Source organism: Rhinolophus sinicus, chromosome 15 (assembly GCF_057876585.1).
Source record: "Rhinolophus sinicus isolate RSI-liver-muscle chromosome 15, RSI-T2T, whole genome shotgun sequence".
Taxonomy (NCBI): Eukaryota; Metazoa; Chordata; class Mammalia; order Chiroptera; family Rhinolophidae; genus Rhinolophus; species Rhinolophus sinicus.
This window is the reverse complement of record NC_142515.1, coordinates 73,864,935-73,884,426: the sequence shown is the minus strand read 5'-3', so window position 1 is coordinate 73,884,426 and position 19,492 is coordinate 73,864,935. Positions and strand designations below refer to the sequence as shown.

Here is a 19,492-nt window from a genome sequence, read left to right as displayed (position 1 = left end):
GAGAGGCCAATAGGCAGGGGCGTGGGCGGGGTGTAGGCAGCGGCGCGCCGAGCTAGGGCTCCGACCGGAACGCTGCTGTAGAGTCGTGACCGCGCGGCGGTTGAGCGGCGGACAGCGCCTGTGGGCGGGCAAGGAGCCCGGCGGAGGTACATGCGGGCTGGGACTGGGGTCCGGCCAGGGTTTGGGGTCCGGCCAGGGTTTGGGAGCGAGCGCGGGGCGGTCCGGGGCCTGGAGGACTCTGTCGCCCATAGCCCAGGCTCGGCCGCGGCGTCCGCCCTGGCTTCACCTTTATCGGCGAGATGTGTGTGATTTGCGTCCGGTTCCCCCAGCAGAGCGCGAGTTGTCCCCTCTCTGGCGGGGCCAGGTCGGCCTCGCCCTCGCTAGGCGTCCTGTGCCGCGCGGGCCACACAGAAGGCGCTCAATAAGTGCAGGATGAATGAATAAATGAATGAATGAGTCCAGCTCCATTAACCCCCGAGTTCAGAGCGTCCAGGCCACTCACCTCCACACTACAGACTGGGGCATATGGGCACCCAGCAAATATTTACTGGGCATCTACTGTGTACCTGGCTTTGGGCTAGGAAAGACTGATTCCCTGTTCCCTGTGAGAGACACTAGAGCAGCCTAGAGCAAATGAAGATATTTCAGGGCTTTAAATTATGTAGTTCCCTATAGCACAAGTAATGCCAGAAAAATGGCAAGGAAGGGGGTGGGAGAGGCCTCCAACTAGTGGCATCTGAGCTGAGACCTGAAGAGCTTACTGAAGTGAGGGCGCAGGAGGTGAGAACTGGGAAGCTGGGGCGGGGGAGGCAAACATGAGGACAGGGGAGCAACCGAGGTCCCTCAGACTGTCGGTGACATTTTCAGGTCCAAGGTGAAGTCTGCTCCATTTTGGCTCATTGAGTCATGTAAAGAGGACTGCATACTTCAGCCGTTGTTCAGTCAGCCATTACTGAGCGTCTCTTCTGCACCAGGCTTCACGGTGGGTACAAAAGATACAGTTTAGGGCAGGGGTCAGCCAGGGGAGGCCTTTCTGAGGAGTTCTGGAGGCAGCGACATGAAAGACAAGATGTCATTGGAATGTCAGGGAGAGAAGTGTTGCAGGCCAAGAGAACAACCCACAGCAAAGGCCCTGAGGCGGGACCGGGTTTGGCATATTCAGGGACCACGAAGGCCAGAGTGGGGTGAGGGGAAGCAGGAGCTGATGGGCTACAGCATTCGCCTCAGGGGAATGTGTTTGGATTTTATGTGAAGGCAGTGGGAAATCGGTGGAACACCACCACCTGATAGAACAAATGTTCTATCAGATGGAAATGTCTATACTGATGGAAATGTTCTCTGTCAATGGTGGCTCCTAGACTCACATGGCTACCAAGCACTTGAAATACAGGTAGTGCAACTGAAGGGCTGAATTTTACATTTTTATTTACTTTTCATTGACATAAACAGACATCCTAATGACTGCCATATTGGACATGTAGCTGTGGAGAATGTTCTGTACGAGGCGGGGACCTGTGCCAGGCCTGGAATGGGGTGAAATACTGGGGTGGATGGGCTTGGTCACTAAAGCTGATCAGATATTCCAAAAACTGACGTGGTTGACCCTGGCATTTACAGGGGCTGGACTGAAGCATGAGGCCCCGGTAGCACGTCGTGGGGCAGGAGTGTGCGCCCGCACATGGTTTGGCCCTGCAGTGACTGCAGCAGCTGGCGTCGCCACCATGGTGAAGCTGTTGGTGGCCAAAATCCTTTGCATGGTGGTTGTGTTCTTCTTCATGCTGCTGGGCTCCCTGCTCCCCGTGAAGATAATCGAGACAGATTTTGAGAAGGTCCACCGCTCGAAAAAGATCCTCTCTCTCTGTAACACCTTTGGAGGTGGGGTCTTTCTGGCCACCTGCTTCAATGCTTTACTGCCAGCCGTGAGAGAAAAGGTAAGGATTTCCTGGGTGGTCACAGCAGCCCTTGGCACCTATGGCCAAGGGTCTCTAACACTTTTTCAACTTTGACCCTGAGCTTGGTAAGGGCCTTGACACCACAGGGTGATAGGAAGTAGAAAATGAATTTGCTGTGTGACCGTGAGTTGGTTGCTTCCCCTCTTTAGGCCTTATCTGGTAAATAAGGGGTTTAAAGTCCACCAGGGATTCCCAACCACTGGGCTCATCAGTCATTGTCTGACCAGACCACCTATTCCTGGTAGCATACATTGTGTCCTGAAGCTGGCGATTGTGGCCTGTCTTCAAGTTCTGTGTTAGACAGCTACTGCTGAGTAACAAATTATGACAAACTTAGCACCTTAAGACAATGCATGTTTATTTTATTTATTTTATTTTTTTAGGAAATTTTTTTTTTTTTAATTTATTGGGGTGACAATTGTTAGTAAAATTACATAGATTTCAGGTGTACAATTCTGTATTACATAATCTATAAATCAATCCCATTGTGTGTTCACCACCCAGAGTCAGTTCTCCTTCCATCACCATATATTTCAATGCATGTTTATTATCTCACAGTTTCTGTGGGTCAAGGGTTTGAGCACAGCTTAATTGGGTCCTCTGCTCCAAGCTCTCAGGAGGCAGCGGTTGGAGTGTCCACTGGGCTGTGGTCTCATCTCAAGGTTCAACTGGGGATGGGTCAGCTCCTAAGCTCACGTGGTTGTCAGGTGGGTACAGTCTCCTCCTGGCTGTCAGACTGAGGGTCGCCCTCAGCCCCTTGCCAGATGGGCCTCCCCAGTGTGGCCTTTTGCTTCATCCGCAAGTTGTACCCTGTGCCTGGATTTCTGACATTCAGATCTGTGAGATGACGCGTTTACGCTGCTTTATGCTGCTAAGCTTGTGCTCCTTCATTAGCAGCATAGCACATTCATACAGTTGGCATCAACGAGGATAAAAGCTCAGTCCTCTCTGATGCTTTCTGCACTCCCAGTGCCATTTCCAGGCCCCTCCATTTCCACATCCCCACAGTGTCACCCCTTGTCACCCTCCTACCTCAAGCCTGGCCTGTTGCAATGGCCTTCCTCCTCCCAGCCCCACTTCAGTGCATGTGGCCCTCTCAGGGTCCTCCCAAAACCGCTCCCGTGCTGCACCCCTGTCCATAGGCTTTCCATACCACAGCAGGTCAGGGTCCCCCTCCCGGCTCCCACCCAGCTTCAGCTGCAGCACCTGGTCCCAGTCACCCCATGAAGAATGGCACCGCAAGCTGTAACCTTTGTGTGTCTGCCTTGTCTCTCCCAACCCATGTTTTTCCCTCTGGGGGTAGTTAGTGTCTCTCATGAGCTGGTGTTCCCCAGTGTGGCACATGCAGGCCTCCATGAGGCCTTTAGTAAATGAATGAATGCCTTCTCTACAGAAACACAGCCATCTGCAGCAGAGTTCTCATCCAGGGTGATTCTGCCCCCAGGGGACATCTCTAGTTGTCATGACTGGGGAAGCTCCTGGCATTGAAGAAGTAAGAGCAGGGATGCTGTTCAGCACCCACAGTGTCCAGGACAGAGTGACAGCCCCAGTGTCACCACTTCCCCCCATAAGTCACAACGACCAGAACGTCTCCAGACACTGCACCTGTCCCCTGGAGGGCAGGACCACCCCAGCTGAGAACTGTGTGTGTGTGTCGCACACATGTGCATGTGTTCACAGGTTGTAATGAAGGTTGTGATGGAAAAGAAGAGATTGGGGCAGTGAGCAGAGACTGGGGCACCTGGTTCAGGTAGAGTACTTGGAAATTAAACGTAAGCATGAGCATCTACTAGCCATGAGTAAAACCACAGTGGAACGTCCTGGACAGAGCCAGTGGCATGGTCCCACAGCTGGAAAGAGCTTGGTGTATGCAAACATCCTTCTGAGTCCAGGGAAATTAACTCAGGCTCTGAGGAGCCCACTGTCCACCTTGCTGTCAGCTTCCAAATCTGTGCTGTCCAGCATGGCAGCCGTGCCTGGCTAGTCAAGTTTCAGTGAATTAAAACGAAATATATACAATTCAACATACCAGCCATGTTTCAGGTCCTCATGGGCCATGCATGGCTAGTGGCTTCTGTATGAGACAGCACAGACAGAATGTTGTAATGGACCGTGTTGGCTCTGATGGGTGGCTGAATGCCAGTGAGGTGTCACCCAGGAGGTTGGAGTGCTGGGAAGACCCCAGAAGCAGAGCCCCACCTGGGTATATGGAAGCAAGCCTCACACAGACATGAGGGCTGGAAAGGCTGGTCGGTGTCGGTGCTGGAGGCCAGAAGCCCCAGATCAAGGTGCTGACAGGGCTGGGTCCCTCTGAGGCCCCCCTCTTGCTGCCTGTCCATAGGGTGGTCCTGGTATCTCTTCCTCTTCTTAGAAGGACACCAGTCCTGATGGAATAGGGCCCATCCTAACGACCTCTTTTTAACTGAATCACCCCTACCTCCAAATACAGTTAGTTTTGAGGTACAAGAGGCTGAAAGACTTGAATTTTAATTTTTTGGGGAGGACACAATTCAGGCCTTAACACCTTAATTATATCTACAAAGACCTTTCTTCCAAATAAGGTCACATTCTGAGGTTGTGGGCCGACGTATCTGCGGGGCCACAATGTAGCCCACTGCAGTGAGGCCTCAGGACTCTTTGTAATAGGATTTGTGTTTCCTTTGTCAAGGATGGGCCCCGCGCCCCCTCCCTTTTTTTACCTTCTTGTGTGAATTGGGTATTACTGTGCTTTGCTAATTGAACAGTGACGTTGGACAAACCCTGTTGCATTGGTGGCAGGGGTCCCGGCTCTGAACCCCTCTTGCCTCTCTTTTCCCCTCCCTCCCTGTCTCATGTCCTCCATTCCAGCTACAGAAAGTTCTGAGTCTCGGACACATCAGCACAGACTACCCGCTGGCGGAGACCATCGTCATGCTGGGCTTCTTCATGACCGTCTTCCTGGAGCAGCTCATCCTGACCTTCCGCAAGGAGAAGCCGTCCTTCATCGACCTGGAGACCTTCAATGCAGGCTCAGACGCTGGCAGCGACTCAGAGTATGAGAGCCCCTTCATGGGGGCCGCGCGGGGCCACGCGCTCTATGTGGAGCCCCACACCCACAGCCACGGGCTGAGCGTCCAGGAGCTGTCGCGCTCCAGCCCCCTGCGTCTCCTCAGCCTGGTCTTTGCGCTGTCGGCACACTCCGTCTTCGAGGGCCTGGCCCTGGGCCTGCAGGAGGAGGGGGAGAAGGTGGTGAGCCTGTTCGTGGGCGTGGCCATCCACGAGACGCTGGTGGCCGTGGCCCTGGGCATCAGCATGGCCCGGAGTTCCATGGCCCTGAGGGACTCGGCCAAGCTGGCCATCACTGTGAGCGCCATGATCCCCCTGGGCATCAGCCTCGGCCTGGGCATCGAGAGTGCCCAGGGCGTGCCTAGCAGCGTGGCCTCGGTGCTGCTGCAGGGCCTGGCGGGTGGCACCTTCCTGTTCGTCACCTTCTTCGAGATCCTGGGGAAGGAGCTGGAGGAGAAGAATGATCGCCTGCTCAAAGTTCTCTTCTTGGTGCTGGGCTACGCCGTGCTGGCCGGCATGGTCCTCCTCAAGTGGTGAACGTCCTGTGGCCGTCCTCATGGTGGTTGTCCTGCCCCGCCCTGCCGGAGCCCTCGGGGAGCCCCAGGCCTCCACGGTGCACAGAGGGACTGCCCGGAACCAGGCCACACCCCAGATCTTGTACCCCAAGCCTCGGGGCACCGCTACTACTTGTAAAAATACTTCTCTTAAAGATATTTACCAAAGCTGTCTGGCCATGTCACCCTCGGCACTCACACGGGAGGCAGGGCTGGGCATCTTCATGGGGTCAGGCGAGAACCTCCTCTCCTCGCGCACCCCAAATGTGAAACAGGACAGGAGCTGTTGGAGGCTCCCAGGCCTTTGTCCTCTGCCCCAGCTGGCTGTGTTGCTAACAGGAGAGGCCACCAGCATGGAGCATCTGTTCCTCATTCAGGCAATTCGACGGGTCTGGTTGGTGCTGTGACTCCTATCACCTGAGGCTGTGCCTCCAAACGGATGGGCGGGGTCCCAGGGTCCTCAGGACCACCCTCTCCTTCCCTGCCTTCTCGTGCTGCCTCCTCCATGGGGAGATAGACCTCTAGGGGGCCGGGGCTGCTGGGCCAGGCTGAGCATGTGGGTTCCCCAAGGGAACAGAAACCCATGGACTGAGACACGCAGGCAGGGCCAGAACGTGGCTTGGCCATTGGTTCGCAGCCCCGTGTGTACCCAGGGTCTCTGGAGCAAGATGGACCAGGCTATCGGGCAGAGGCCACCTGACATGGTTTCCCCCACCAGGCAAATGAAGCCAGTACCAGACCGTGTAGGAGAGCAGAGACTAACAGCCAAGTGTCAGGCTGGTACAAACCCTTGGTGCCATGGCAACCTCTCATTAGCCTGGACTGTCGTCCTGGCAACCTGGGCCATGCCTGGGGAGTGGGCATCTCGGTGAGCCTTTCCTGAGGGATTTGCTTGGCCTGGCTCGGAGGCGAGGCTGGAGGGAGCCTGGGCCTGGCAGTCTGGGCTGGGTTCCCACGGCATCAGCTTCTCCCTGCTCTGACCTGGGCCACTCCACCTGCTCACTACTCATGCCGTTCCTGTCTTCTGACACATCAGCTCAGCTGCGGGGCCCAGGGCCCAGGTGTGCGCCTTTCTGGAGTCCCAGGTTTCTTTCCTGCACCTACCAGTGCCAAGAATGGCTGCAGCAGAGCCGTGTAGGCTTCCCGACAAGGACAGGCCCCTCGCCCGTGGCCCTGAGCTCGGCAGGGCCTCCAGTTGTCACTGTAGCCAGGTTGGGAGCTCCAGGAGCAGTTAGCTGCTTGTCTGAGCATGGGTCCCTGGGGGCTGGCCTACTGCGGCCCCCTTAGTCCGCCAGCCCGAGGTGCAAGAAGGCACGACTTTCACACAGCCCCAGCCTCCTCCACTGATGTTACACGAGTCTGGGGGCCTTCCACTGTGTCAGCCCCCCCCCCCCCGCCCCCGGCACTGTTGGAAGTATTGGGCCCATTGTAGAAACTCGTGTCTGAACCTGTTCCCAGGAACCCATCTCTGAGTCCCGCATGGCCTGGCCTTGACCCTGAGCCAGGAAATGACCCCACGGGTGTGGGAACATCAGCCTCTCCTCCGAGTGCTAAATCTGGTGCTGCGACCTCTGCCTGACCCCACTTCACTCCTCTAGGAATGACGGTTGGCCTTTGGCCTGGATGGGCAGGTCACTGTGGAGCCGACAGATTAGAGTCTGCCTTCAGTTTGGGGGACGGGGCTGGGCAGGGTATGGGGTGGAGGCATCAGGGCCTTCCATACAGGGAAGCTCAGGAGGCCCCTGTCCCCCCAAATCCAGTAGGAACCACATGTGGGGACAGCAGTCTGCTTCAGGGGTCCCCAGCTCCGTACCCCTTACCCCCATCACCAAAAGCGCACAGCAGGATGCCATCCATTGGCTCCCTGGGGTGGCCTCAGGGACACCACTGCCTATTTCTCCACCAGTTTTCACACCCCGCTGCTCTGTCCTCCCATTGAAGCCTCCAACCCCCTCTGAGCTGGCTTCTAGACCAACAGGCGCAGAAAGGGTACCACCACTCCAGTGAAGAGGGAGAGACCCTAGTGCCCCTCTCTTCGTCTCTCAGACATCACCACCCTGGGGCGCAGCATCCTTGGGTCCCTGGCGTGCTGGTGCCTGCCCTGTCTCTGCTGAGCTGGGGCTGCCCCTCTCTCCCTAGGATCCAACCAGCCCCAGCAAATCTGCTTCTAGGCCCCCCAGGCACACAGATCCTGAGTTGTTTGGGAGGTGGTATTGTAGGAGGACACAGGCTGCCCCAATGGCCCCCCAAGGCCATCCCTCCTGTCTGCTGGGGTTGGAGGAGCAGGGTCAGCTCTGGAATCTGCTCCGGGAACCACCTCGTGTTGGCGGTCCACAAGTGTCTCCTGGCCGGTTTGGGTCAGCTTTCCCAAGTTTGGCCAAGGGTCAGAATGTCTCCATGTTAGGGTAAGAAGAGTGATTGTCCCATCTAACAGAGGCTGGAGAAGCAATGCTCACTCCTGAGGTCCCCCAGCCAATGGTGGCCAAATGCTGCTAGACCAGGGCCTTCTGAGGCCAGGTCACAGGCTCCACCCCCCACTGATTCTGATAAGGGAGCACTACCACGTGGTGACAAGAGCTTTGTCTTGAATAAGGCTGTGGGTTGGTCTCCACCTGCGGTGCTGGACCAGCCCCCACCACAAAACCAGATGTCGGCCACAAAAGCCTTCATCCATCTCTCGACATCAAGGAAATGTCACATGGCTAGTGGAAGCAGCGATTCCTCTTTCTCAGGGGTCTTTGCAAACTGGGTTTTCAATCCAGGTGATTCTGCTCCTAGGGGACACTGGGTGACTTCTGGGGACATCTGTTGTCAGGACTGGGGGTGCCTTTGGGATGGAATGGGTGGGGCCAGGGATTCTGCTCAGCCCCCTACAGTGCCCAGGACGGCCCCCTAGAGAGTACCCAGCCTGCCCCTCCGCCCTCTGCCCCCCAAGACCTGCCCCATGTGGGGACTCACGGCACAAGCCACAGCTGGATGGAGTCGACTGAGTTCTCTCCGATCTGGAGACAAAAGAGGAGAAAATTAGAAGGCGGCGCCCAGGCCTCGAGGATTGAATCAACTATAATAACAGCGTGTTGGGGCCTCTGTTGTCTGCTGTTTGCGTTTCTTGTGGAGAAGTTATTAGCAGGGCGGGGGGGGGGGGGGCGCAGTTCTGGGCCTGTCTGCATCTGCAGGCCCCGAAAAGCAGGTGAGGGATAGGATGGTGTCTCCCAGCACACAGCACCTTCAGACCTGTGCTGGCCACCAGCTCAGGACCTTCAGCCCCACCAGGAAGAGAGGGGCGTGCATCCTCCCTGTCCCAACCTGTGCCCGCCCTGAGCTGGCTGCCAGCTTCATGACAGAGCTAGTGACAGACCCATCTCACCTTCCCAGAGCCGCTTGCGGGAGGGAAGGAGGTAGGGACTCCAGACAGCAGAGGGTGGACGCTGCAGGGCCTGTCGGTGGTTTTGTGAGGACCCCAGAACTCTTCTCCTGGCTGTTGGGGTGCTGAGGTCAGACTGGGCTGGGTTGGGGTCCCTGCCACCCCCCAGGCCTCCACAGCTCCCAGAGCAGGAACAGCTGACCTGGTAGGCTGCACTTTTCTGGCCGAGGGCCGAAGTGATTACTGTATGCCCAGCCTGGCAGGGGAAGACCAGTTGGGCAGGTGGGCGGTCCAGAGCTCCTGATTTTTGGGTGCAGGGGAGGCATGGCTGAGGAACTGCACTTGGCCACCATAGTTGGCCACCTGGGTCCCCTCCGAGCTAGTTCAGGTCCAGCCACTCAAGCCCTACAATCTGGGACCCTATAGTAAGGTCTCCCCCTGGGAACTATGGACACGGAGGCCAGGTCATTCTCTATGGGGGGGCTATCTGGACACTAGGGGTGTTGAGCAGCTTCCCTTGCCCCCACCCACTCAATGCAGGAGCACCCCCAGTCATAACAACCACAGATGTCCCCAGACATGGCCTAGTTTTCCCTGGGGGCAGGCTCACTCTGGGTGAGATCCACTGCCCTAGAATGGAAGGCAGCTCACATTCTAGGGAAGGGGACAGATGACATATTAGCATGTGACCAATATCAGGGAGCAATAAGAGCCCTGAAGACAAAAAAGCAAAGTGACAGGAGGCGGGGACGATTTTAGCTGCGTGGTCAGGGAGGAAATCTCTGAGGGCCATGTGAGTCACAAGAAGATGGGGGAGAGTTCCAGCAGGAGGAGTAGCCTGTGCAAAGGCCCTGAGGTCTTTCTGCAGGTCACGGTCCTTTTTTCTGATTGACCAAAGCACTCCTGGCTCTCTGTAAAAAGACCCGAGCGTTCTAGGGACTCATCCTGCCAGTGACGAAGGCTTTGGTCACCCCACTCCTTACAGTGGTGACAATAACACAACCTGTGTGCTGAGGGGTAATGCAGGCTGCCTCCAGGGGCCAGGCGGGTAGCGTTGGTGAGAACCCAGCGTCTTCCACCCTGGGTTGGGGTCCAGCTCCTGCAGATACTGAGCTACAGAATTCAGGCTCATAGATGCTAGCCCGTTCGTTTTTTCCAGGCAAACTGAGTTTTGACAAATGACCTCCTTAATTTAAAATGTTGACACTAAACTTAAAAACAAACAAAAAACCTTGGTGGGCCAAAATGCATCTGTGAGAGGCCATCGTCGTGGGGCCCAGCCTCTGCTTTGACTGCATAATTGCATTAATTTGGGAGCACAGAAAGCAGAGAATTCGACCCAGCTGCCTACCTCCCACCAGGCAGCTGCAACTGGGCCAGATTTGGGGCAGGATAAGCGAGGCTGGTGTAGCCCCCGCCCAGAACACCAGGGCAGGGAGAAGTCCCATGGGCTGCAAGGCTGGACAAGGAACAGGGTCTGTGCAGGTGCACGGCCGTCCCTTGCAGTTGGGCTGATTCCCTTCTCTGAGCCTCCATTTCCACGGAGGGCAGAGCTAGTGACTATCCCCGGCCCACGCACACACACACTCCTACACTCATGAAAGCCAGGCCTATTCCTTCTGGCCACAGGGAAAGGGGTACCACCATTCTAGTTTGGGGTGTTGGAGTGGGGATTGGGCCCCCGTGCCCTGGGAAGTACAAGGAGGGGACTCGGGGCCTGGCCTCCCCTGGCTACTGAGGCCGAGCCTGTCCTGGGAGCTATAAATAGCACCCGCAGAGTGGCACTGCTGCTGTGCCCACGCTCCTGCGTATGAGTCAGCCTGCCCCAGCCCGGGCTGGCGCCCGGAGGAGCCAGAGAGCTGCCAGAGGCCAGAGGCCTGGCCCAGCACCGGACGGTCACTTGGGAGACAAAGGCAGGCAGGCATTTGGAGTAGTAGGGAGCGGGGCTGCCATGTGAGTGCCTGTGTGCCTAGCAGCCCCACGTAAGTGGACATCATCCTGGTTGCTCCCAACAACCCTGAGAGGCCAGACAGCAGTGAGCCTCATTCACAGATGGGGAAACTGAGGCTCAGAGGGGCACTTGGCAGGGACACGGCAACCCAGTCCAGAGGCCACGATCTGTCTACCCACGGGCTGTCTCCATGTCTGGCTGGTAGCACATCGAGATGAAGAGTGGGGACCAGTCCTCCCTCTGAGGTGCCTCACGGGGCCAGGACAGGGTAGGAGGGAGGTATTCAGGGTGAAGATGGGGAAGCAGGAGACCTCCAGTGGTGGAGGAAGCAGGAGAACTCCAGTGGTTGAGAAGCTGGACCTTGAGCCAGAGGAAAAGTGAGCCACAGGCAGTGTTAGAACAGGGAGGCCTGTGTTGGAAGCGGGGCACTGAATGCCGGAATGGAAGAGGGCTGATGAGGATGAGCCCGGGAAGGAGGCGGGTGGGATGATTCAGGCGGGAGAGGCCTGGGGATGCAGTGGAGGCGCTGAGTCAGGGAGAAATGGAGCCCTTCAAGCCCCAGAAGAATCTGCCTCAGCCAGAGCAACAGAAATGGTGGGTCAGCGAGAATCAAAGAGCCAAGAGCCAGAGGGGCCGTTGGGCTCCAGCTGAGCATCTGCTCACACCTCTCACAGTGAGGAGCTCACCACGTCTCACCCTCCGACTGCCCTGACCCCAGAAAGCCCCTCCTGGTGGGACTTTAGGCCTCACAGTCAAGGGGCACTGTCCTCTAACAGGCTTGGAGCCTGGGGCTGTCTCATGCACAACCCTGGCCCCGGGGCTACACCCTGAAGTCTGGTCTCTTCTGGAGGGAGGGATAGACGACATCTTGTGAGCTTAAACAGGGACACAGATATGCCAAATGCACAAGATGCTTCCCAAAGACGAACATTTATTTTCAGTTACCTATTTGAGGAAGATAAATATCTTCACACCAGGACATGGAAAAACCATTCCCTCAGCCCCCTTTGTCCACCCCACCACCACCAAATTGCCCTCCAGACCCATTAAAAGGCTCACCTGCCATCTCCCCTTTGGTGGGCTGCCTTAGGGGCACCAACCCAGACCTAGGTCATCTTTACTTCCTTTCTGTCTCTCCCTCCCACAAACCCCTGGGGTGGGGGAGTAGTCTCCAGGTACACTTCTTTCCCCCAGCCTCCTGTGGCCACCTCTGACTTCTCATACGTCTGTTTGTTTATTGGTTGATTACTTATTTATTCCACCAAGGCCCCTCCTCTGGTGCATGGCCCTGAGCTGGACCACGACCCCACCAACCCCAGGGTGTCCCAGTCTGCTCCCCAAACCCCCTTATCTGCAGTTCTGCCAACCGCTCCTTCCCTTTGTCTGCAACCCCCCCCCCCTTCCCCGTGACCTCGGCTCTGTCCCCTTCTTGCCAGATACCTAGTTGTCGGGGTGACCCTGGGCGCGCCAGCTCCCACTCGGGGCTCGGGAAGAAACACACCCCACCCCCTTTGCGTCCCCGCGTCCTGGCGACCTCCCTGGAGGCAGGCAGGAGCCTGTGTGCGCGGGGTAGGAATTCAGGAGGGGCCGCACGCAAGCAGGGCTGGGCGCGGGTCGCGGGCTGGGGACACCGGGTGGGTGTCCGAGAGGGGCTGTGCTGGCGGCGGGGCGCCGGGTGGAAGTGACCTTGGCTGGGGGTGTGGGTCCCGAGGGAGGGGCGGAGCGCGGCGCCCGGCGGGCGGGGACGGCGCGGGCGCGGCAGCGGCTCGAGCGCGCGGGGGGCGGCGGCGCCGGAGAGGACACGGAGCCGGGCAGCAGCAGCCGCGGCGGCGCCTCAGGGACGAGCGCCCAGGTAGGAGGCCGGGGCCGGGGCCGGGGCCGGGGCGGGGGCTGGGGCGTGGGCCTGCTGCATCCCACCCGCGCGGCCCGCGGGGCCCTTCCCTGCACGCCCCCTCCTTTGTCAGAGCCCCACCCTCCCGGCGGGGCCCTCCACCCGGAACCTCTCTCCAGTCCACGACGCCCTGCCCCGACCGCCCTTCGCTCCCACCTTGGACAGCTCCCTCTCCGCATCCTCCCCTCCCCTACGGTACCCACAGGGCTCCCCGCGGCCGAGCCAGATCCTCCTCAGTGCCCCTCAGCACTCTCTCCGGGTTGGTCGGTCCTGCTAAGCCAGGGTCCTTATACGAGGAGCCACTTGGGCCGTGGGACTATCTCCCCCACCACGACTTCCTCATCCCTCCTGCCCCCTGGGCCAAGCCAACCGCCTCACTCAGGAGAACCTCCCTGGTCAACACCCTCCCCCACCACTTAGATCCTCCTCCAACCAAGGGGAGTCTCTGGGCTGGCCCCCCCCCCAGTGTGTTTCCTGTCTCTCAGGCCCCTCCAGCGGGCTCTCTCTCACCAAGCCCTTCATTAGTCACGTAGTCCCTTGGTCTGACCACCCCCTAATTTGGGCAAGCATCCTGACCCCCAGGCCCTCCCGTGGGTCAGGCCTGCTTTCTTGCACCTGAGGTGACTGCAACTTCCTGGCACTGGGCTCCGGGGACCCAGGGCTGGGCTGATTCCCTATCTGGGAGTCTCAGGGTGGGCTGCTTTGCACAGGGAGAAGACCCCGGGCCTTGAGGCCAACCAGGGCTGGTTCAAATCCTGCGCTGCTCTGCCACCTCCCCTGCTCTGTGACCTTGAGCCATTGCCTCCCCTCTCTGAGCATGAGTCCCTGAGATGCCCCCACCCCAACTCTGCAGGAGGTTAGGGTGGTTTTCCAACAGCACCAGGTGGGTGCCTGGCATGGACTGTGGGTTACTGAATGGGGCCTCCTAGTTAGGGATCCCAGACCTCAACAGGGCCCCTCCTGGCGGACACCCCTGCTGATGGATCTGGAGCCCTGCCTGGGGGTCTGCACCCAGAGCAAGGCCAGGGCTGGGTCTGGGATGGCAGAACTGAATGTCACCTGCCACCCTGGGTCCCAGGCCAGTCATGGCAGTGCCTGGCTGCACGTGTGCCCGCTCCCTGGGGCGCCCACCCAGGAAAGGGCAGTGACTGCAGAGCTGGCTGGCACCCCTCGCCAGCCCCCCACCCAAAGTCCTCCCATGCTAGTGGTCAACCTTGAGTTAGTAATGTTAAAGCTCCTGGAAGTTTGGCTGGCACATAATTTGTGGGGTATGTGCCTGCGGTGACTTTCGTCATATACCTTTTTCTGACAAACCTGTTACCTTTGATCATTCAGAACATGCCTTCTCAGCCCACTACAGGCTCCCACCCTGACCCCCTGTAATCGATCATCCTGATTATCCAACCTTAGCAAGGGCTCCCATGTGCCAGGCACCTGCCTAAGGGCTTTCTCCAGCTTGTCACACTGTCATCTGGCAACTCTGGGGAGTGGGCACTGCGACTGCTCATGTTTCACAGAGAAAACCGAGGCTCGAGGCTCAGGGACACCAACTTACCTGCTCGCATTCCTGCCACGAGGCTCACACCTCGGGTCTTACACACACTTACACACACCTGACACACACACCTAAGGGAAGGAACTTGGCCAAGACGCAATCTTATCGTGTCTCCTCTCCCACTGTAGACCACCCCTTGTACTGAGGGACCCTCAGAGATGGCTGGGAAGGAGGAAGGGGAGGGGGTCTCTCCTGCTGTCTGTTAATAACTACTTGGATACTGGAGCTAGGTCTCCTGCCTTCCCAATCCCACCCTGGAGTTCCTCCTCCACTTCCATCATTTCAGGAATTGCTGTGCTGTGTGACCTCCTGAGGCCGCTGGACCTCTCTGAGCACAAGAGAGGAATAGATGATACAAGGACTCCCTCCTGGGGAGTTTTGTGCCTATGGATACCTTGGACCTAAACAGGAGGCCAGGGCAGGCAGACCATGGTCACGGTGCAGTGTTTAGGGAGTGGAGAGTTTTCTCAGTGGCCTCAGCTTTCATTTTCTCATATCCAACCTGGATTGTGCACCCCTGCCACCCAGGGCTGCTGTCCCAAATCAGAGCCATGATTTGCAAATTGGGATGCTTGGACCTCCAGCATTAGGATCACACTTATGGGATGAGGGCAGGAGAATGGCTTTAAAATGCAGGTTCCCAGGGTTGTGGCCTTGGGCCAATTGATTCATCACTTCCAGGGCTGAGGCCCTGCAAGCTGCATTTTTAAAGTTTCCCCACCACGTGGCTCCCACAAGGTTGAGGAGCCTCTGGGCTGGGGAAGAGCAGGGAGCCTGTGATTGTTGGAGGGAGGCACCATGTCACCCACTTTGCAGAGGGGCAACCTGAGGCTCAGGAGGCAGAGAGGCTTGCCCAGGTCACAGAGCCAGGCCTGCTGGCTTGTGGGAGCCCATGGCCACACTGGGAAGAGAGGGAAAAGCCGATGCAGCCTGGGGGTCTAGGAAACATGAAGGTGGGGAAGGACCCATCTCCATACCTCTGTCAGCCCACAGTCCCCTGGGAAGGAGCCTAGGCCCCAGATTTTGTTGGGTGGGGGGAACAAGCAGAGGGGGCTGGCTCCGAGCCTGCATGCAGGGCAGAATTGCAAAGTCAGCCCAATTACCCAGAAGGGCCTTCCCAGGACGCAGGAGAAACACGGCACCTCCTCTGAGAAACTGCCCCTCCTGCTCCCTGGGCCTGGAGCTGTCCCCTCCTGGCCAGGCGGCCTTTTGTGTCTGACACTCCTCTCTGTGCAGGGTCGGCCTGGGGTTCTAGCAGCTGGCACGAACCCCCACCCCGGAGTGAAAGATGCCTGAGCAGAGTAACGACTACCGAGTGGTGGTGTTTGGTGCAGGCGGTGTGGGCAAGAGCTCGCTGGTGCTGCGCTTCGTGAAGGGCACGTTCCGAGACACCTACATCCCCACCATTGAGGACACCTACCGGCAGGTGATCAGCTGTGACAAAAGCGTGTGCACGCTGCAGATCACCGACACCACAGGCAGCCACCAGTTCCCAGCCATGCAGCGGCTGTCCATCTCCAAGGGCCATGCCTTCATCCTGGTCTTCTCCGTCACCAGCAAGCAGTCGCTGGAAGAGCTGGGGCCCATCTACCAGCTCATTGTGCAGATCAAGGGCAGCGTGGAGGACATCCCCGTCATGCTGGTGGGCAACAAGTGTGACGAGACACAGCGGGAGGTGGACACCCGTGAGGCTCAGGCCGTGGCCCAGGAGTGGAAGTGCGCCTTCATGGAGACGTCAGCCAAGATGAACTACAACGTCAAGGAGCTCTTCCAGGAGCTGCTCACGCTGGAAACGCGCCGCAACATGAGTCTCAACATCGATGGCAAGCACTCCAGCAAACAGAAGAGGACAGACGGCATCAAGGGCAAATGCGTCCTCATGTGAGCCCCGGCCGCCCCACAGCCGCCCATCCTGGCCCCGGCCCAGCCCCATGCCTCCCCCAACGCCGCCCTGCAGCCAGCGCTGCCTTCCCCTCTCTCACCTCCCACTTTTCTGACATCATCCAACATCTCCACTGGGGACACCGAGGCCCCTCCTAGCCCGCGGCAGGTCTGAGGCTCCAACCCGGCTCTGTCATATCCTTCCGCCCCATCCTCTGTCCCACCCTCCTGTCCGTGCCCCACAAAGCCAAGTGCTGGAGGTGGCCCCTTGATCTGCACATGGGAAAATGGAGGAGCTGCCTGTCTGCATGGGGACCAAGGATGCCGGTTTTTCCCCAACTCTGCCCATCTCCGTGTCAACCTGGACCCCCATCTCTGTCCCTTTCCCCTGGGTGTCCCCAGCTAGACCTGTGCCACCCACCCATTAGATCACTGTGACCTTGCTGGGGAGGAGGGAGTTGAAATGCACATGGACCTCAGATTTCGTTTTCTCCTATTTGGTGTTTACACACACGCCGCCCACCCACCTCCATCCCTCACGACCTCTGGCCTGTGCTCCCTGCCCTGGGTCCCAGACCACCCCTCTCGCTTCTGTCCCCACAGCTTGGGGTGGGGGGCCTTGCGGGACAGGCCTCAGGCTGCCAGGCAATAACCACAGGGCCCGCAGCAGCACCCTGCCAGCCCAGAACCCTACTCCTCGCCCAGCCTGGGCCTGGCGTGCAGGCAGGGGAGGCCCAGAACCAGCCAATGGTCACAGCACAACTTTGGGGACTGCTCAGCATGAATGTGAGGGGTCTTCCTGGAGATGGCTTGCAGACAGAGATTGGCACAGCGCATCATCAGCAAGCCCTGGGCAGGGGTCTGTGGTGCTGGGAGGGGCGCCTGAGGCCTCCTCCAGGGGCAGGGCACTGGAATCACCATCAGCAGAATCTGAGGGGGCTCAAGGCAGAACCCTGCCCAGCCCACTTCTTCCCACCGCCTGCACCCCAGAGGGGAGCCCCCAGAAAGGCGTGTGTTCTAGAGTTGGGATGTCTCTGCCACCATGAGATTCTGAGTGTTTTGTGAGAGTGTCTAGATAACTCTACAGTCATGGGACCCCACGGGGCTGTCTAGCAATGATGTTGACTTGTAGGCCTGGAGGGGGTAGTGACCATGGGATGGTATATTTGTGCAAGTTGCTGTGCAGAGGTTGACGGCTTGTGTGTAAGATTGTGTCTGTGTGTGCACCTGTGTGTGGCTGTCACTGGGGTGGTATGTGCGTGAGACAGTCTGTGTATGTGTGGGGTACATGTAGGGGTGGGTGGTGTGGTTGTCGACAGGACTGGATATTTGGATGTACCAACATGAGTGTGACTGTGTTTTTGGGAGCAGGTGACGTGATCTATCGGGGAGCATCTGTGAACCGGTATGTTGTCACTGTGTGAGGAACACTAAGCCTGTTTGACTCTGTAGCAAGGTGGCTCTTGGCTCAAAATCTGTATCAGTCAGCTATTACTGTGTAACAAATGACCATAAACTCAGCAACTTGGAACCACACATGTTTGTTATCTCCCAGGTTCTGTGGGCCAGGAACCTGGGCACAGCTAAGCTGGCTTCTCTGCTCAGGGTCTCACGAGGCTGCAGAAATAGTACTGTCTGGGCTGCAGTCTCATCTGAAGGCCTGATTGGGGAAGGACCCACTTCCCAGCTCACATGGTTGTCAGCAACACTCAGTCCCCTGTGGTTGCTGGATGAGGGCCTCAGTTGCTCATTGGTTGTCAGCAGGAGCTGCCCTCTGCTCCCTGCCCCATGGGCCTCTCCCCAGGGCCGGTTGAAGCACTGGGTGTGAGGAAGTTGTTTGTGTGTATGTGCTTGTGTGCGCTTGTGCACACTGAGACTGAATTGTGCATGAGAGAGAGAGAGAGAGAGGCTATGTGGCTGTCCAGTCGTGTGGCCATGTGGAAGTATATGTAGGTCAGAGGGATTCTGTGTTCAACTTGGTGGCAGTGTGTTTGTTTTTCTTTTTGTTCATGTGACTGTTCACAAATGTTTATGGGGCTCACTATGAGAGAAAAAGTGTGTGTGTGTGTGTGTGTGTGTGTGTGTGTGTGAGAGAGAGAGAGAGAGAGAGAGAGAAACACTGGGCACATGGATGGGCCCACAGATCTGGCAGCATCCTGTCTGAGCACAGCTGAGCCCCCTTATCCTGTAGAGGATCCAGGGCCCACCAGCAGCTGGTGTTTCCCTCTCCCCCACTCCGGGAGTGGTTCCTGGGCCTTGAAGGTGCTGGAGAGGGTGGGGCTGGTCAGGGATCTGCGGCCCTTTCTCAGGGACACACCCTGATAGCACAATCTCCCTGGGGCCCCACCCCTCCAGGCCTCTCCCACCTCAGGCCCTGCCCCGACCCTGGGGACAGAGGGTTTCTGCAGTAGGAGGGGGCCAGAGCCTGCCTTGGCTGCTGGCCTATCCTGCCTGGGGATCCCTGGGTCTGGGGACATGCCAGGCCATGCTTGCTGTGATTCCACCCCTACCCCTTCTCCCCCCGCATGTGGGTACCCCCTGCCCCCCACTGTGGGGTATGTATAGTGTTCACTCTAGAAATAGTCTTCCTGCAATAAAGAAGTGGATCCTACATTCTCCATTGGTGCGCTGTCTTTGGGGTGGGGGCGGGGGGTCAGCTGGCTAGCTGCAAAGGATGAGGACATGAAGGGTATGGAGCTGAGGGACACAGGAGGTGAGGGACATGGGTAAAGAGTGGGGTGGAGAAGGGAGGAGCTGAGAGGTGGGCAGTGAGAGCCCTGTGGGTCTGGGGGAGGTGAGAGGTGGGGATGCTACAGGTGGAGAGGACAGATGAGGTGAGAGACAGGGCCATGAGGAAGCGGGAGAGGCAGGAGCACTCGGCTCTGCTAGCCGGGCCGTGTGGCTCCGGCCAGTTTCCTCCCCGGGGCCTTCGGTTCTTCATTCACTCTGCACACGTTACCTGGGGGCACCTTCCCAGACTGGACTCTGTGAACTTGAGCCATTTCCCTGCAGGGCCCAGCAGAAGGGGTATGTTGGGGGTGCTCACAGGAACCCCGGAGGGAACTGAGCAGAGGGACTGTCTTCTTTGTTCCCCCTACCCATCCCATGTGACCTCATCTGCCACTCCAGCCTCCTTCCTGCCCATCCAGACCAGGCTCGGCAGGTGTCTCAGTGGTAAGAGATACGGCCTGGTTCAGGGAAAAACTGAGAGGAAGAACTGAGATACCATCCATTCACTTGCATTCATTCATTTACTCACTCATTCATTCAGTATGTAATGGGCACCAACTGTGTGCCTG

General features: G+C 58.0%; 2 protein-coding genes across 6 annotated transcripts; both read left to right on the top strand.

Annotated features, from left to right (window-relative positions):
• The first annotated feature begins 20 nt into the window (after positions 1 to 20).
• SLC39A3 (solute carrier family 39 member 3) lies at positions 21 to 5,719 on the top strand. 3 transcript variants are annotated; one of them, XM_019743976.3, is made up of 4 exons: positions 21 to 146; positions 868 to 982; positions 1,618 to 1,931; positions 4,800 to 5,719. In XM_019743976.3, the coding sequence occupies exons 3-4, from the start codon at positions 1,722 to 1,724 to the stop codon at positions 5,532 to 5,534; spliced, it is 945 nt and encodes a 314-aa protein (XP_019599535.2). In that variant the 5' UTR covers positions 21 to 146; positions 868 to 982; positions 1,618 to 1,721; the 3' UTR covers positions 5,535 to 5,719. The 3 variants fall into 3 exon arrangements, with proteins under 3 accessions (XP_019599535.2, XP_019599536.2, XP_074193632.1); XM_074337531.2 differs by lacking the exon at positions 868 to 982 and adding an exon at positions 2,563 to 2,659 and having other exon boundaries at positions 40 to 146; XM_019743977.3 differs by lacking the exon at positions 868 to 982 and having other exon boundaries at positions 28 to 146.
• Positions 5,720 to 12,305: 6,586 nt separating this feature from the next.
• Positions 12,306 to 18,804, top strand: DIRAS1 (DIRAS family GTPase 1). 3 transcript variants are annotated; one of them, XM_019743990.3, is made up of 2 exons: positions 12,306 to 12,435; positions 15,549 to 18,804. In XM_019743990.3, exon 2 carries the CDS (start codon positions 15,601 to 15,603, stop codon positions 16,195 to 16,197), a length of 597 nt encoding a protein of 198 aa, XP_019599549.1. In that variant the 5' UTR covers positions 12,306 to 12,435; positions 15,549 to 15,600; the 3' UTR covers positions 16,198 to 18,804. The 3 variants fall into 3 exon arrangements, with proteins under 3 accessions (XP_019599549.1, XP_074193633.1, XP_019599548.1); XM_074337532.2 differs by lacking the exon at positions 12,306 to 12,435 and adding an exon at positions 12,564 to 12,718; XM_019743989.3 differs by lacking the exon at positions 12,306 to 12,435 and adding an exon at positions 13,619 to 13,640.
• Positions 18,805 to 19,492: the final 688 nt, after the last annotated feature.